The following is a 17,783-nucleotide window of genomic DNA, read 5'->3' as shown; positions in this document are numbered from 1 at the left end:
ATCCCTGATTCTATAAATTGTAACTTTTCTTTTTCATACTGAACCTGTAAAGATTCTGTTTCATAAAACGAAGCTGTTAGTACGGCTAGGTGGGAGTGGAAGGAACGGGATGCAATTACCACTACAGAATTCAGGCTTTGGTTCAGATGAGCGACTGTGGAAAGAGGAACAGTGAGACAAGAGCACTAAAAAATGAATACAGAGGACTTCCCGTTTCCGGTAAAATGCAAGCAGATACTTGCAGAAATTTTGCGCTACTTAGTGGAAAGATTTCCATTACGCCTTAGATTGTGCGATAAAGGAAAAAGGCAGGCCTAAATAATATCAACGTCATTAATAGGTCCACATTAACTATTCCGTGCGGTAGTTGCGTCATTCATGACAAAAACAAAATGAAATGATCGGATGGCATTGCCGGCCGGGAGGCTCCACTTTCGAAGTTCGGCCGCCGAGTACGAGTCTTATTCCAGTCGACGCCACTTTGGGCAGTTCGCGGGAATCTCCAACCCGGTCGGGAATCGAACCCGGGCCCGCTGCAAGGGAGGCAAGCACGTTACCATTCAGCTAAACAAACAGACTTCATTAACGACAACATAGCATAACAAACTTGTGTAATGGTGCGGAAATGTGGCTTCCTGCGACTTCATCCTCGGGCTCGGCGACGCGTCAAACAGCAAGGTGGCGACACATGCGGAAGAAAGGCCAGAGCTCAGAAGTTCATGTGAGGTGTAAATTGCGGTAATGATGTCACAATGGCATCAGACTTCACCACAATAGTACGGTAGCTTTGGTCAGCTAAGGGCCCACCTGCGTTTCCTGTACGTTGTGTTGCATACCTTTCGGACGTTCCTCATAACGATGTCTTTCTTTACGTACGTAAGCGCTCAGTGTCTTACTAGATTCCCCTAAAAACCAGAAGCGGTGAACTCTCTAGAATCAGCGAGGATATTTAGAGGCCCGAGTAACCTGCGGAACATTTTTGTTCTGCGCAGTTATACTCCTGCCTTTCTTAAAAATACAAAATATTTATTTATGTTCAGTTCAGGTTTTATTCGCAAATTGTTGATTTTTAACGTGAAACAGAGGGATGTTGTAAATGTAAAGGAAATGATACAGTTTTATCATATAGCACGAGAAAACACAATTTCCTCAACAAAAAGATAAAAAGAACCTTAACTATATATACAGAGTGATCCATTGATGGCGACCGGGTCAAATATCTCACAAAATAAGCATCAAGCGAAAAAACTACAAAGAACGAAACTCCTCTAGCTTGAAGGGGGAAACCGGATGGCGCTTTGGTTGGCCTGTTAGATGGCGCTGTCGTATTTCAAACGGATATCAACAGCGTTTTTTTTTTAAAAAAAAAAAATAGGAACCCCCATTTTATTACATATTAGTGTGGTACGTAAAGAAATACGAATGTTTTATTTGATCCACTTTTTTCGCTTTGTGATAGATGGCGCTGTAATAGTCACAAACTTATAAGTACGTGGTATCACGTAACATTCCGCCAGTGCGGACGGTATTTGCTTCGTGATACATTACCCGTGTTAAAATGGACCGTTTACCAATTGCGGAAATTGTCAATATCGCGTTGATGTATGACTATTGTGATCAAAATGCCCAACGGGCGTGTGCTATGTTTGCCGCTCGATATCCTGGACGACATCATCCAAGTGTCCGTACCGTTCGCCGGATAGTTACGTTATTTAACAGGAAGTGTTCAGCCACATGTGAAACGTCAACCACGACCTGCAACAAATGATGATGCCCAAGTAGGTGTTTAGCTGCTGTCGCGCCTAATCCGCACATCAGTAGCAGACAAATTGCGCGAGAATCGGGAATCTCTAAAACGTCGTTGTTGAGAATGCTACTTCAAAATTACGGGACGATGACAGATTTTTTGCACACGTTCTATTTAGCGACCAAGAGTCATTCACCAACAGCGGTAACGTAAACCGGCATAATATGCACTATTGGGCAACAGAAAATCCGCGATGGCTGCGAAAAGTGGAACATCAGCGACCTTGGCGGGTTAATGTATGTTGTGGCATTATGGGAGGAAGGATAATTGGCCCCCATTTTATCGATGACAATCTAAATGGTGCAATATATGCTGATTTCCTACGTAATGTTCTACCGATGTTACTACAAGATGTTTCCCTGCATGACAGAATGGCGATGTACTTCCAACATAATGGATGTCCGGCACGTAGCTCGCGTGCCGTTGAAGCGGTATTGAATAACATATTTCATGACAGGTGGATTGGTCGTCGAAGCACCATACCATGGCCCGCACGTTCACCGGATCTGACTTCTCCGGGTTTTTTTCTGTGGGGAAAGTTAAAGGATATTTGCTGTCGTGATCCACCGGCAACGCCTGACAACATGCTTCAGCTCATTGCCAATGCATGTGCGAACATTACGGAACGCGAACTATTCGCTATTGAGAGGAATGTCGTTACTCGTATTGCCAAATGCATCGAGGTTGACGGACATCATTTTCAGAATTTTTTGCATTAATGTGGTATTTACAGGTAATCACACTGTAACAGCATGCGTTCTCAGAAGTGATAAATTCACAAAGGTACATGTATCACATTGGAACAACCGAAATAAAATGTTCAAACCTACGTACGTTCTGTATTTTAATTTAAAAAACCTACCTGTTACCAACTGTTCATCCAAAATTGTGAGCCATGTGTTTGTGACTATTGCAGCGACATCCATCACAAAGCGAAAAAAGTGGTCCAACTAAAACATTCATATTTCTTTACGTACTAGACGAATATGTAATAAAAATGGGGGTACCTATTTAAAAAAACGCAGTTGATACCCGTTTGACGTACGACAGCGCCATCTAGCGGTCCAACCATAGCGCCATCTGGTTTCCCCCTTCAAGCTAGACAAGTTTCGTTCTTTGTAGTTCTTTTGTTTGACGCTTATTTCGTGAGATATTTGACCCGTTGACGATCAATGGACCACCCTGTATATGAAGATGGTATCTGTTCTTTCGGACATGTCCGAAAGAACAGATACCATCTTATATAGTTAAGGCTCATCGGCCATATGGCCATCTTCTTCTGTGCAGATGCACAAACAGTGCCATAACTCTTACGAAAATCGGCAGTAAAGCCGCGAGTAATGAGTATACTGGGCAGGGGCACTATGAATATACTGCGGGACAATAAGTTGCGAATGTAGGTCTCACGGGAGCCGTGCCAGAGATCAGTCCATGCAGTCGCACTATCTTCTGTGTCCTCGGTGGCTTAGATAGATTGTTCGGTCAGAGGGCTAGCTGTCCTCTGTAATGAAAAAACTGAGTTAATGGATCAACGACGAGCTGAAACGGGTGTCTTGCGACATGCGCCCCGAGCAGATGCAACGAACGAAAACGAACGAAACGAGATTGGAAAAAAAGATAAAAAAAAATGGATAGAGCGTCTGCCATGTAAGCAGGAGATCCCGAGTTCGAGTCCCAGTCGGGGCACACATTTTCAACTGTTCCCGTTGGCTTATATCAACGCCTGTATGCAGCCAGGGGTGTTCATTTCATTTGTAATAAAAAGAACCGCCAAACAACAATATATCAGACATCGCTGCAGTACTGCGTCAAACTTTATAGAAAACATGTTTCTGTTATTCATAAGCAACTTCCGCTTTTATCAATAATAACAGGTAATGCTTCCCTGTTGATCACGATGAAGAACGTTGTATTGAGTACAAAATAATAACAATTATTATATTTTTTATGTTTGCGCATGTAAACATTACTCGCATCAAAAGTAATTGCTTTGTTTACATAAAAGTGTAGAAGTTCCGCGATCGACTCAACGCCCGAAGGGAAAGGCTGGTTTCATTAACGCCCTTTATGCCACCCCCGAGGCCTTTTCATGTTGATCATGTACAGTGGAGTGTCTGAAATGTTTTGTTTAGCGAGCCATAAGAAAACACTGTGATTTCAACACTTGGTGTTGCGGTTCTGGCCTCCATTGCAGTGGCATCAAAAGAAGGGGTTGAATGTGGGTAAGAGGGGATCTGACGACCATCCCATTGTGTGACACATCCACAATGGTGTTGGACAGAATTTTGGTGACATTTGTTGCCAGTGTGACATCATTAATTCATCTAACACCTCACATGAACTTTTTCTGACCTCTGGTCTTTTTTCGCATGTGTAGATGCTGCTGTTTGAAGTGTCACCAAGCCCAAGGATGACGTCACAGGTGCCACACTTGTGCACTGTTACAGAGGAAGGTTGTAGGAACCTTTGAGCCAAATATGAAACTTATGTGTCAGAGTGGGAGGCAATTACGTGGTTTCAAAAAAGAAGTTCTTTAACTGTCTTGCACTGTATAGTTTTGATAGTCTACAACTATTTAGGTAAGAGGACTAGGCTAGTAAAATAATATTGTCCACTTATACCTTCGGGTTGTCCATTATCTACAGTGTAATGAAAGTACTATTTAGTCAAAACCCTTAAAAACCAGCAATTTAATGATAAATGATCAATTGAATATTAGCAGTTGGCTCAAATCAGCATATATTTCGCAATCAAAATATTATTATCGTGTGCCAGAATCCAGAACAACCACTACTTACAAAGCACATAACAACTAGGAAAAGTGAAAGTGACTCAAATCAGTTTCTTATAGGCCTCCAAAGTTGGGCCTGGTGGTCTGCCAGTGAAGCACATACTTGGAAAGAATGGAATCCTAGTGGCACCATGGATTTTTCAGTCTGCCTTGTAACATAACATTCATCTATTGGTGAATTAGTGATTCACTAGTGGTTCTGATTCCACGGTAAACTGTAGGTTACCTTCTACTGGTTCAATAACTGGGGCACCTAAGTTGCTGAAATGGCATCAATTGAAATACTTGCACCTGGTTATTGAGCCGTACAAGTAATTATTAGTGTTACAGGTTTCCAAAGATAAATGAATTTGTAATCACTACAAAGCATCCCACCACATCTGATGTTATGGTCACTGCAAAGCGGATTCATGTATCAAACACAACAAATGATGTGCCCCTGCAAATGTTCAACAGGGGTAAGATCAAGTCAATTTATAGACAAGGAAGTACTCGAAAGCCTTTATTGTGCTCTTCCAACCATTTGGTAAGGTGTATTATTTTTCTGGACTGTCCCGTTCACCATCATCATAAAAAGAGTAAATTAATTCCTGATGATGAATTTGCACCAAATTAGTTAAGATTACTTTTCATGTGGGGTAATGGGCCCAGAGAAAGCTACAAAATCATACTACGGCCCATAATGCTCCCTCACCAATTTGTATTCTTCCAGAAATGTAATGTGTGTCTTGCTGAACTACTTACATCCCTCAGTCATTGAGAAATTATTTTCCGTTGGTAGACCATTGTTTGCATGGTTATTGACGCCATCTTTGTAGTTCTGAGTCCCTGTAGATTTCACTCAACAGTTTGGGTAGAGAACTTGGCTTATTTAGTCAGTAGACTGTTATTTTGGAAGGTATTATTGGTCTCCATATACCACCATCATCAGAGTACATGCTCCAAAATCAGTATTGTGTACAGATCTAGGGCTTCAAAGAGGTTATTGACTATCTACTCATCCACACCCTCCCACAACAGAGTCCACAAATTTGTTTATATCGGAAACACTGTTCTTTTGCTCTGAAAGTTTACAGTCATCCTGTGTCACCCCTCATGTAAAGTGGATCTTCCTACTACATGGTGGTGACCAAAAATGTGTATACGAAGTCTGCTAATACCTTTGTTTACCTACTTGATGACCACATATCATATAACATGGCATCCACTGTGTGCTGTAGATGTCAGTGTTAGGAATAAATGTAATAATTTTGGCAGTACAGTGTACTCTTTGTGTAACTCAGTGTCAGGCTACAAATCTGTAGTTCTCATTTGACTCTGAGATTTTTTTCTGCCACTTATCTGGCCTTTCAGCTACAGTAGTGATTTGTGCATGTGAAAATGGGGTTCAGAGTGCACATCAAATAGTAGGTTTACATATACTGGCTTGGTAAGTCAGTTCAAAGGTTTGAGGAAGGGAAGAGCATACCATCTCCAAAAGTATGTCTCATATAACAGTGGGGTGTTCAATCAAACCTTTGGATTGAGGACTGTATTAGTTTTAGATTATCAACCAGCAGGTAATTATTATTATTAATTTCAACAGTTCCTCATCTGTTCGTGGTTAAAGTTCTAACAGTGCATGTGCAATAGAGGGTATAATTGTTGGTGTAGCTGTTTTTGTTGTTTTTCCAAGGTCTGCACATTGCTTTATGCTATAATTTGCATGATATGTGAATTAAAAGGTTGCTTGGCTTCAATTTTAGTGCTGCAACATTTTGTGTCTGTGAAGTAATCCACAGCTACTGATGTATGCACTTGTGTTGTCCAGTTGGGCGCCGCAACACCGTTGCCGGTGGGCGCCAAGATGAAGGAGGGCCGAGATGAACGGCAACCACTGCTGCCTGCCACGGAGCCACTCAATGACAGCTATGAGAAACGTGCACTGGCTGCACCCCCACCACCTCCACGCGCTTCTCCAGACAGTGTGCTGGTCCACTTGCCTGGCCAGATGGAGGCAGATGGTGGTGTCAGCAGCCCAGCAGGCACAGGTGGCGGCAAGCCACCACTGGAGCCAACACTTGGCGATGGGGACTATGACCCACTGCTGCAGCGGGATCTGGAACACCCCACCTCGTAAGTATGAGTCTCCCATTACCCACATACATTAGATTAGAAAGTGAACCATAAAAAAAGTGCTGCTTTCTGCTTCACACATCCAATTCCGAGACATGTTCGTAAAAAGTGATGATTCAGTACTGCTTGATCTGGAGGTAGACAGTTTAAAACCTGGACAGTGCTGAAATTTGTGTCCCAAGGTTTGATTGGCGAGGTGAGATTAGTTGGTAGCATACAGTTACCGATTACCAGATATGTCTGTCATTGCTTAAACACAGTATCTTGTGCGAATGGTTGACAGTGTGTGGAATATATTTTTAATTGTTCAGAATGCTCAGTGATTTTGATGACTACCCAAGATAAAATCTAAGAAGGATATCGTGAGATAAACTACACCATGCTGTGAAAAACAGTACAAGCAGGGAAAGGTGTGGAATAACGTAGGGTTACTTTTATATGGTGATTCATAAAGTGATGGAGAATTTAATAGCAGCCGCCAACTGCTGACAAAATGAGGTGAGGATTTCTGTAATCCAAACTTATTTTACTCATGCTATGTAGCACTGTATTCAGCTATTCACTATGGGAAACAGTTGCCACTGAAACCTGATACTCTGGGACAGTATGAATAATTCCTTATATACTAAATGCCAGGAGTTCAAACTACTCTTTTTCAATTTATTGTTTCATAATGATCCTAAGCACCAATGAAGAACACAGACTGTAAAATGGGTACATTGTGTACATTACCATTAAAACTAAAAAAATTATAAAACTCAGTCACTTCAAAATACTACTCTTACTGTTCCTTCTACTACTACTGGACTAGTAATGACTCTGTTTAAGAAAATATTCTTGTACAAAACTACAAAAAGTCAGTTACCTCAAAAATATCTGAATCTCAGAGAGTGAAGCACTACCAATATTTTCTCAAGAACTTTTTAGGTATTTCAGCGATCACACGTTGAGGCAAAACTCATACGTGTTTTAAGAATTGTCTTGCAGACTGTATATAAGATGATAATGATTTTTTATAGGTTTCAGAATGTTACACACACACACACACACACACACACACACACACACACACACACACACACACACACACACACACACACAGAATGTAGAAGGTGAACGTTAATAAAAGTGACAAACTGCAGGGACGGATTCTTGACAGGAAATGGAGGGCAGATGGTGCTGACAAATGAAAATTCCTCTGACCACGTGCCGTATGTTCCTTGCATGTTGCAGGCTGTGTGATTGACGCAGAGTACTGTAAGCAGCAGAATGATCTAGTATTCATGTCGAGAACAAACTGAGATGGTGTTTATTTATGGCCAAATAGATGGAATGGTCAAGAGGCAGAACCCAGTCCTCCAAATCTGATGCACTCACATTCCCCCGCCTCCCTGCACATTTGTCTGTCTGAAAGGATCCATGATCACACAAATGCCCAAAAAGAGCTTGAAAAGTTGTGTTATGTAGTTGGTGTTTATGAGGGTACTTGTTTTAGTATAGCATTGTGCCTCTCGACTGTTTCCATGTGCTTGGCCATGCAGAAGCACCATCTCGGTTTGTTCCCAACATGAATACCAGATTGTACTGCTGCTTACAGTACACATTATCACAAAGCATGCAGGACTCAAGGAACACATGGCTTTGGTCAGAGGAACTTTCATTTGTCAGCGACATCTACTGAGGCAACAATGCATTTCCGGACATGTGTTCATAGGACCTGTTTTCCTCTGTTTCCAGTCAGGAATCCATCTCTGCGGTTTCTCAGTTTTATTGATGTCCATCGTGTATATATTCACTCCCTCCACAAGCATATAGGCTGGGCCATTGCTTAGCTACCAGATCTTTTCAGCCAAATACCAGTATGCTGACAGTAGAGTAAGAATGTACCCATTTGTGAATTTTGGGAAGGGGTATTTTCATTCAAGCCTTTCATGGCACTTCTAGAGGCCTTTTTGTGTCAGTTCTGAGCAGGGGTGTGTGTGAAATGTTTTCCTTGGCACAAAAAATGAAAGGATCACTTTTATGAAACTCGTCATTTACTCCTGTTGCTATGCAGGAAGTTAAAAAAATTGGCTCAAAGGTGCCTACACCATTCCTCTGAATGGTGCAAAAGTATGGCAATCTGTGACATCACACCCTTGGCCTCTGTGGCACTTCAAGCAGCAAGGTGTTGACATGTTCAGTGAAAAGGACAGTGCTTAGAAGTATATGTCTATGAGGTGTAAGGTTGGTTAATGAATTCACATTCTCACCAAATTACACCACAATTCTGCCCAGTGGACATGTCACACCTAGGGAGGTGTGTCACACTTGCTTGTACCCCATCTTGCCTCTTCTCGTGACAACTATGTGACGGCAATCAGAACCACAGCATGTAGAGTTGAAATCAACATTTTCTAAGAAGTGCCTGAGGAAAACATGTCAGACACACCCCTGCTCAGAATAGATACAAAAAGGGCTCTGGAGGTGCCTTAAAGATCTTGAGTGAAAACACCCCTTTCCTAGGTATGTTCATTTCTGCACATTTCTTGGTAAAAATGACAGTTTGCAGTGCTACGAGCAATGAGACTAAGTTTTTGACAACCTTGTTCCGGACGATTCAACCTTTCTGTTAGGACTTCATGGCCCTGCATCCCCCTTGAACATGACCTCACCCCTTTGGAGTGTAGTGTGATGACATTTTTGCTCTGGTATATGGGGTGCAACCACCAAACGACAGTTCAAAACCATTTGTCGAAATATAACAAGATTCAATACAGGAAAGGGTGTTTCATGCTTCTTCGTACCTCCTTTCACAGAGAGGTATGACATTGACACTTCCATGAATAAAATGACAAAGGGTCTCACTGAGACCCCCACAGTTTGGCAGTTTGGCTACATCCTTGATGTCACCTTTGCACATTCTTTGGGGATTTGGAAAGTGTCTCTGTACAGACACACCCATCCATGGATTGCTATTCCTGTACAGTATAGGCATCCCTTTCAAAGCTCCTCTAATTTTGCATGTGGCTAGCAGGTGGTGGTGTCAAGAGGGTTGCCTGTCGTGCCGGTGAATAGCGATAAGTGAACGGGTATCTTTGTGCAGAGACTTTTGTAAAGTGCCGAAGAATGGTGCATGGGTGGCACCGAGGCTGTTGCCGAACTGGGGGGATCTTAGAGGGACCATTCACATTTTATTCATAAATGTATAAAGATCACGCCCCCTCCCTCTCTCCGTTCACAGACCACATGAAAATAAGAATGAGAAAGTATAAACACTGGTTTCCACTTTGAATCATGTTCAAACATCGTCAGATGATTTTGAGTGGTCCCTAGTGGTTCCACCCTGTATACAAGATCAAAAAATTGTGACACACTTCACTCCAAATGGGTGAGATCACAGTCAGAGAGGGCACAGCCCTGCAATGTCTGCAGAGAAGGGTTGAATTGTCTGGGAGGTGACAGCAGTGTCAAACGTTGTCAAGAAAGTTTTGCTGTTGCATGTCACACTGCAAACGTTCCTTTATGACCCCAGGATGTGTGAAAGTGAATGCTCCAAGGGAAGGAATCGTTTCATTCATGGCCTTTATGGCACCTGAAACCTGTTGATTATGAGCAGTGGGATGTCCAAAATGATTTCCTCACCCATCCATAACAAAACTGCATGGTTTCAAGAGAAGGGGTGAGATATGGGTAATGAGAAGTGTGACAGCCATCTCATGGAGTGACATGTCCGTGGTGGTGTTGGGCTGAACTGTGGTGAAATTTGGTGGTAATGTGACATCATTTAACCCGCCTTACGCCTTAACAAATGTGTGAGCACTGGCCTTCAATCTGAACATGTCTGGACTGTGAGTATCTGTTTAGCCCCTTATGAAAATACTGGATCATAAGTACCAGGAAAATGATTAACTGTTTACTTGAAATCAAAGAGTAACTACATGAACTCGTATACCTCAAATTGAGTTGGATATTGCTGATAGTTGTATAGTTTTCACAGATACCTTGGAACGTATCTTTGTGCTGGTTGTGACATCTAAGCAGTCTTTTTTTTTACATAATTTCAACTGATACAATTGTTATGCTAGTCATTAAGATACAGTATAAACAATCTGACTTTTGTATTATCCTGAGATTCTGAATGAAAGCTGATTCGACTGGATTGTTGCCACAGTAATAGATTTGAGAGTTTCTTCTCTTAAGGATATCGTTTCAACTTCAGACTGCTATTGCATGAGACTGTGTGGCATTAGTACATGATCTACTAAAAATATAATTGACCAGATAGTGAGGTACTGCTCTCTCTATGCACAGATCAGCTTCTGTATGCACTGAAAAGGTGTAAAGAAATGCTTTTGGAGTGTCACACATAGATAAATATAATTTATGTTTTGTTCCACTGCACATTAGTACAGGAGACTGTTGATGGATGTAGTTGATTGTTGTACTTGCTTCCATTGTAACTGTGGACTTTTTTCAGCTGAGAAACTTTATTTTTACAGTACATACAGATGTTAAATATTTCACAGATATCATTTTTAATGTTTAGAACAAATTCTGCTTTATTTATTGTACTGTATGACATTTGATTTGATATAACCTACTTTGGCATTTATTATCTGTTATATATATTTTTATTGTTTCAGTAATTTGGATACAATGATTCACTTACTGAAGGGAAATATAGGCACTGGAATTTTAGCTATGCCAGATGCATTTAGGAATGCTGGGCTTGTTGTGGGAACAATTGGGACTCTCTTGATGGGGGTGATCTGCACTCACTGTATGCACATGTTGGTAAGTGTTTTTGTCTTCGAGAACAATTCTTGTAATAACTGTTTTCTATTTTTATTCTTGTGGCACTACTTCATGTTAAGAATCATCTCCCATAGAAAATATTGCTACCTTATTCATTTCAGTGAGGTACTCTTTGTGTTTGAGAGTAATAATTCACTGACTATATCTATTATTAACTGGAATGAGATGTAGTGGGCTACATAAGATACACGTAAGCATTTGGTGCTGATGTACCACAGCAAACAGGAGACAACAGGGTGGCAGAATAATTGTACCAACCAGTCATAATAATGTACCCTACTTTAGTTTCAGGTGCTTGACCACCAACTTTCAAATTTGTATCATGGCTGTACCTGAAAATCTGCCTCAGTCATTTATGTGGCATGACATTTATGACAAATGTAAGCTCTGGTTACAGTAGCAAGCATGTGTTTCTTGATTTCAAATTGGGTTTTTTACACTAATGTTTAAGTGGGTTGCTCTAGTCCCATAGAAAAGGGGGCTGTCAGATCTGGTAATAATACAAGCCAGTAGATTATACTGGTCCATTTAATCCATTGTGTTTACTGTGTATGTACAGTGTAAAAAGGAAACTGTGGTTTTGGAGGGGTAGCAGTGTTTTATCTCATAATTTTGGATGGTACAATTGTTCAGTTGTCTTGGTCCCCACTCCTGACTATGCCACACATCTTTCAGAGACTTATGTCCTGTGGTTTCCTTCCCCAAGGAATTCACTTTGGACCACTCCATCAATTGCCTTATTTTATCCAGTTCAGGGGTCAACGTATGCACAGATAAATAATACTGCAATCAGGCTTCAGACTATTTGGACAGCTCATAATTGTCTTAGAATATTCTTATCTGCTATAGTTTAAAACTCTCCTTAGATGGAGATATTTCATGTAAGGAACGTTTTACAAATAAACATTTTTCTGCAGGTGAAATGCTCTCATGAACTGTGCAGAAGGAATCAAGTACCATCACTGGGATTTTCTGATGTAGTTGAAACTTCATTCCAAACAGGACCACAACCTCTTCGGAAGTACTCAAGCTATGCCAAAGTTATGATAAACGTTTTTCTGTGTATAACACAACTTGGGTTCTGCTGTGTATACTTTGTATTTGTGGCAGCCAATTTGAGAGATGTAAGTAAGAGTTGCGCATCTTATCCTCACATGACATGAAGTCTTTACCTACTTTTATTTACATTATCATCATTATCTCTTCTCTTCTGAAGTAAAAAACACACACAGTCCATCCAAACACAACTCACACACGAATGATCACTGTCTCTGGCCACTGAGGCCAAAGGAGCCAGCCATAGTGGTCAAAAGTGCATATGTGCATGTACATGCGTGCTTGTGCGTCTGCACATATGTGTGTGTTTTCTACTTCAGGGGGAGGCCTTTTTGCTGAAAGCTAAAATGTATAGTAGTCTTTAACTTTGCATACTTTCACTCTCTGATGTCTTACAGAATAATATTTTGGGTAAGTCAGCACTCAGTCAAAAAGTACTCATTGCTCAAAAGAAAGTGGTTAGAATAGTTTATGGGGCTCATAGTTGCACATCTTGTAGACATTTGTTTAAAAGGTTAGGAATTCTTACAACAGCCTCATAGTACATTTCCTCAGTAATTAAATTTGTTCTCAACAATATGGACCAGTGTGAAAACAACACTGACATTCATGTTTATAATACTAGAAAGACAGACTTACACTGTGCTCTACTTAACATATCTTTGGCACAGAAAGGGGTATACTATGCTGCTGTAAAACTTTTAGATAAATTACCACATGAAATAAAATGTGTAACAGACAGCAGGAATAGTTTCAAAAATAAATTGAAATCATATCTCCTAGACAACCCCTTTTATACCATAGATGAATTCTTGAATAGAAATAAATAAATCTATATCTATAATATATGCATTTTGTGCCGCTTAAGGGAGTGGGGTAGGTAATCAAAATTTTAAGTTTTTTTTTAAATTCTTGTGTGCATTACATAGTAATGGTAACTGCAAGACTGATCAATGGAACATGTAACTAACTAATTTCTAACAAAGATTCCAAGACTTACAAAGTGGGAAAGCGCCGGTAGACAGGCACAAGATGATGTTTAATGTGCCTGTTTACCGGCACTTTCCCGCTTGGTAAGTCTTGGAATCTTTGTTTTTAATATATTTTTCCCATGTGGAAGTTTCTTTCTATTTTATTTAACTAATTTCTAATGTTTTTTAAACTGTGTAGTGGTCATTATTTTTCTTTGTGTGGCAGGTAACAATTTCAAAAGATCTAAAAATTAAAGTGATAATTTTGTAACCTCTTTTGTTGTTTGCTACAGAAATATGAGGGATATGTATTATCAAAAATTATGTTGTAAAGTATTTCAAATTTAAGATACCGCTTTAGAAACAGTCTAAGTAGTACATTCTTTTACTCTTACTGATGAATTAAATAATTTGTTTCAGGTTATGTCATATTACTTCAAGTGGCATCTAGGAATTGATGCATATCTTCTACTATTATTGATTCCCATGATATTTCTAAACTGGGTGAAGAACTTGAAGTACCTCACACCAATATCATTGTTTGCTGCCATTGTTACTGTGACTGGCCTGGGCATTACATTCTTCTACATGCTACAAGGGCTACCTAGAACATCATCTGTCAAAGCCTTTGCTACATGGAAACAACTGCCCCTTTACTTTGGAACTGCCATATATGCATTTGAAGGAATTGGCGTGGTGAGTATTTATTCATGATTTATAAGGGTAATAGACTGAAAGTGGGGCAGTAAAGATGGTATGAAAATCACGCCTTCATCCCCTGTCCTATCCCGTCTCCTTGCTCATAATGAGAGTAAATTCTCTAGTTTGCTCCCTCCGACTGAGATCTTCTGTCAGATGAGATTTAGATTAGATTTACTTTCATTCCAATTGATCCATAATGAGCAGGTCCTCCAGCATGTAGAGCATGTCACAAAAGCAATAATACATGACAAGTATTTACAATTAAAACAAATAAGCCAATGTAACTTCCAGACGTCCCAAGTTTAATGATTGTAATTTTTTTTATGAACAGTATATTAAAGGATCATTTTACAACACTCATTTACTAAGATCACATTAATGCTCTGAATTTAAAATTAAGAAAATGTTTATTTATAATGTAATAAACATATAATCTATGATACCCGTGGTCTAGGTGTAGCGTCTTTGATTCATAATCAAAACGTCTTCGGTCATGGGTTTGATCCCCGCCACTGCCTAAATTTTGATAAATTATCAGCATTGGCGGCCGAAGACTTCCGGCATAAGAAGTCAGCCTCATTCTGCCAACTTCTTGTCAAAGAGGGCGGAGGAGCGGATAGAGGTTCAGGGCACTCTCTTGTCCTAGGGGTGGGAAATTGCCCCTAAAGGCGGAAGAATCAGCAATGATCAGCGACATGAGGATGCAGAAGGCAATGGAAACCACTGCATTAAAGACACGTAACGTGTATCTGCAGGACATGTGGCCTGTAGTTGCAGAAGTGTCATGATGATCTCTCCATTGGCAAAAGATTCCAGAATAGTCCCCCATCGGATCTCCGGGAGGGGACTGCCAAGGGGGAGGTTACCATGAGAAAAAGATTGAATAATCAACAAAAGGATAATGTTCTACAAGTCGGGGCGTGGTATGTCAGAAGCTTGAACGTGGTAGGGAAACTAGAAAATCTGAAAAGGGAAATGCAAAGGCTCAATCTAGATATAGTAGGGGTCAGTGAAGTGAAGTGGAAGGAAGACAAGGATTTCTGGTCAGATGAGTATCAGGTAATATCAACAGCAGCAGTAAATGGTATAACAGGGGTAGGATTCATTATGAATAGGAAGGTAGGGCAGAGGGTGTGTTACTGTGAACAGTTCAGTGACCGGGTTGTTCTAATCAGAATCGACAGCAGACCAACACCGACAACGATAATTCAGGTATACATGCCGACATCGCAAGCTGAAGATGAACAGATAGAGAAAGTGTATGAGGATATTGAAAGGGTAATGCAGTATGTAAAGGCGGACGAAAATCTAATAGTCATGGGCGACTGGAATGCAGTTGTAGGGGAAGGAGTAGAAGAAAAGGTTACAGGAAAGTATGGGCTTGGGACAAGGAATGAAAGAGGAGAAAGACTAATTGAGTTCTGTAACAAGTTTCAGCTAGTAATAGCAAATACCCTGTTCAAGAATCACAAGAGGAGGAGGTATACTTGGAAAAGGCCGGGAGATACGGGAAGATTTCAATTAGATTACATCATGGTGAGACAGAGATTGCGAAATCAGATACTGGCTTGTAAGGCGTACCCAGGAGCAGATATAGACTCAGATCACAATATAGTAGTGATGAAGAGTAGGCTGAAGTTCAAGACATTAGTCAGGAAGAATCAATATGCAAAGAAGTGGGATACGGAAGATCTAAGGAATGACGAGATACATTTGAAGTTCTCTAATGCTATAGATACAGCAATAAGGAATAGCGCAGTAGGCAGCACAGTTGAAGAGGAATGGACATCTCTAAAAAGGGCCATCACTGAAGTTGGGAAGGAAAACATAGGTACAAAGAAGGTAGCTGTGAAGAAACCATGGGTAACAGAAGAAATACTTCAGTTGATTGATGAAAGGAGGAAGTACAAACATGTTCCGGGAAAATCAGGAATACAGAAATACAAGTCGCTGAGGAATGAAATAAATAGGAAGTGCAGGGAAGCTAAGACGAAAAGGCTGCAGGAAAAATGTGAAGACATTGAAAAAGATATGATTGTCGGAAGGACAGACTCAGCATACAGGAAAGTCAAAACAACCTTTGGTGACATTAAAAGCAACGGTGGTAACATTAAGAGTGTAACGGGAATTCCACTGTTAAATGCAGAGGAGAGAGCAGATAGATGGAAAGAATACATTGAAAGCCTCTATGAGGATGAAGATTTGTCTGATGTGATAGAAGAAGAAACAGGAGTCGATTTAGAAGAGATAGGGGATCCAGTATTAGAATCGGAATTTAAAAGAGCTTTGGAGGACTTACGGTCAAATAAGGCAGAAGGGATAGATAACATTCCATCAGAATTTCTAAAATCGTTAGGGGAAGTGGCAACAAAACAACTATTCACGTTGGTGTGTAGAATATATGAGTCTGGCGACATACCATCTGACTTTTGGAAAAGCATCATCCACACTATTCCAAAGACGGCAAGAGCTGACAAGTTCGAGAATTATCACACAATCAGCTTAACAGCTCATACATCGAAGCTGCTTTCAAGAATAATATACAGAAGAATGGAAAAGAAAATTGAGAATGCGCTAGGTGACGATCAGTTTGGCTTTAGGAAAAGTAAAGGCACGAGAGAGGCAATTGTGACATTACGGCTAATAATGGAAGCAAGGCTGAAGAAAAATCAAGACACGTTCATAGGATTTGTCGTTCTGGAAAAAGCGTTCAACAATATAAAATGGTGCAAGCTGTTCGAGGTTCTGAAAAAAGTAGGGGTAAGCTATAGGGAGAGATGGATTATATACAATATGTACAACAACCAAGAGGTAATAATAAGAGTGGATGATCAAGAATGAAGTGCTCGTATTAAGAAGGGTGTAAGACAAGGTTGTAGCCTTTCGCCCCTACTCTTCAATCTGTACATCGAGAAAGCAATGATGGAAATAAAAGAAAGGTTCAGGAGTGGAATTAAAATACAAGGTGAAAGGATATCAGTGATACGATTTGCTGATGACATTGCTATCCTGAGTGAAAGTGAAGAAGAATTAAATGATCTGCTGAACGGAATGAACCGTCTAATGAGTACACAGTATGGTTTGAGAATAAATCGGAGAAAGACGAAGGTAATGAGAAGTAGTAGAAATGAGAAGAGCGAGAAACTTACCATCAGGATTGATGGTCACGAAGTCAATGAAGTTAAGGAATTCTGCTACCTAGGCAGTAAAATAACCAATGACGGACGGAGCAAGGAGGACATCAAAAGCAGACTCGCTATGGCAAAAAAGGCATTTCTGGCCAAGAGAAGTCTACTAATATCAAATACCGTCCTTAATTTGAGGAAGAAATTTCTGAGGATGTACGTCTGGAGTACAGCATTGTATGGTAGTAAAACATGGACTGTGGGAAAACCGGAACAGAAGAGAATCGAAGCATTTGAGATGTGGTGCTATACACGAATGTTGAAAATTAGGTGAACTGATAAGGTAAGGAATGGGGAAGTTCTACACAGAATCTGAGAGGAAAGGAATATATGGAAAACACTGATAAGGAGAAGGGACA

The 17,783-nt window shown here is 40.4% G+C and overlaps 1 protein-coding gene across 8 annotated transcripts in view; it reads left to right on the top strand.

The window, feature by feature from the left end:
- The window catches only part of LOC126278330 (proton-coupled amino acid transporter-like protein pathetic), a 238,088-nt gene that overhangs the window by 200,526 nt on the left and 19,779 nt on the right, over nt 1–17,783 (top strand). For all 8 annotated transcript variants that reach the window (XM_049978355.1, XM_049978351.1, XM_049978357.1 and 5 more), the window contains 4 exons: nt 6,409–6,713; nt 11,339–11,489; nt 12,428–12,634; nt 13,958–14,233. In XM_049978355.1, coding sequence (XP_049834312.1) covers nt 6,409–6,713; nt 11,339–11,489; nt 12,428–12,634; nt 13,958–14,233 — 939 coding nt within the window. The remainder of the gene's footprint in view (nt 1–6,408; nt 6,714–11,338; nt 11,490–12,427; nt 12,635–13,957; nt 14,234–17,783) is intronic.

The sequence above is a fragment of the Schistocerca gregaria genome, chromosome 6 (genome assembly GCF_023897955.1).
Source record: "Schistocerca gregaria isolate iqSchGreg1 chromosome 6, iqSchGreg1.2, whole genome shotgun sequence".
Classification (NCBI taxonomy): Eukaryota; Metazoa; Arthropoda; class Insecta; order Orthoptera; family Acrididae; genus Schistocerca; species Schistocerca gregaria.
This window is presented reverse-complemented; position numbering and strand designations above follow the sequence as displayed.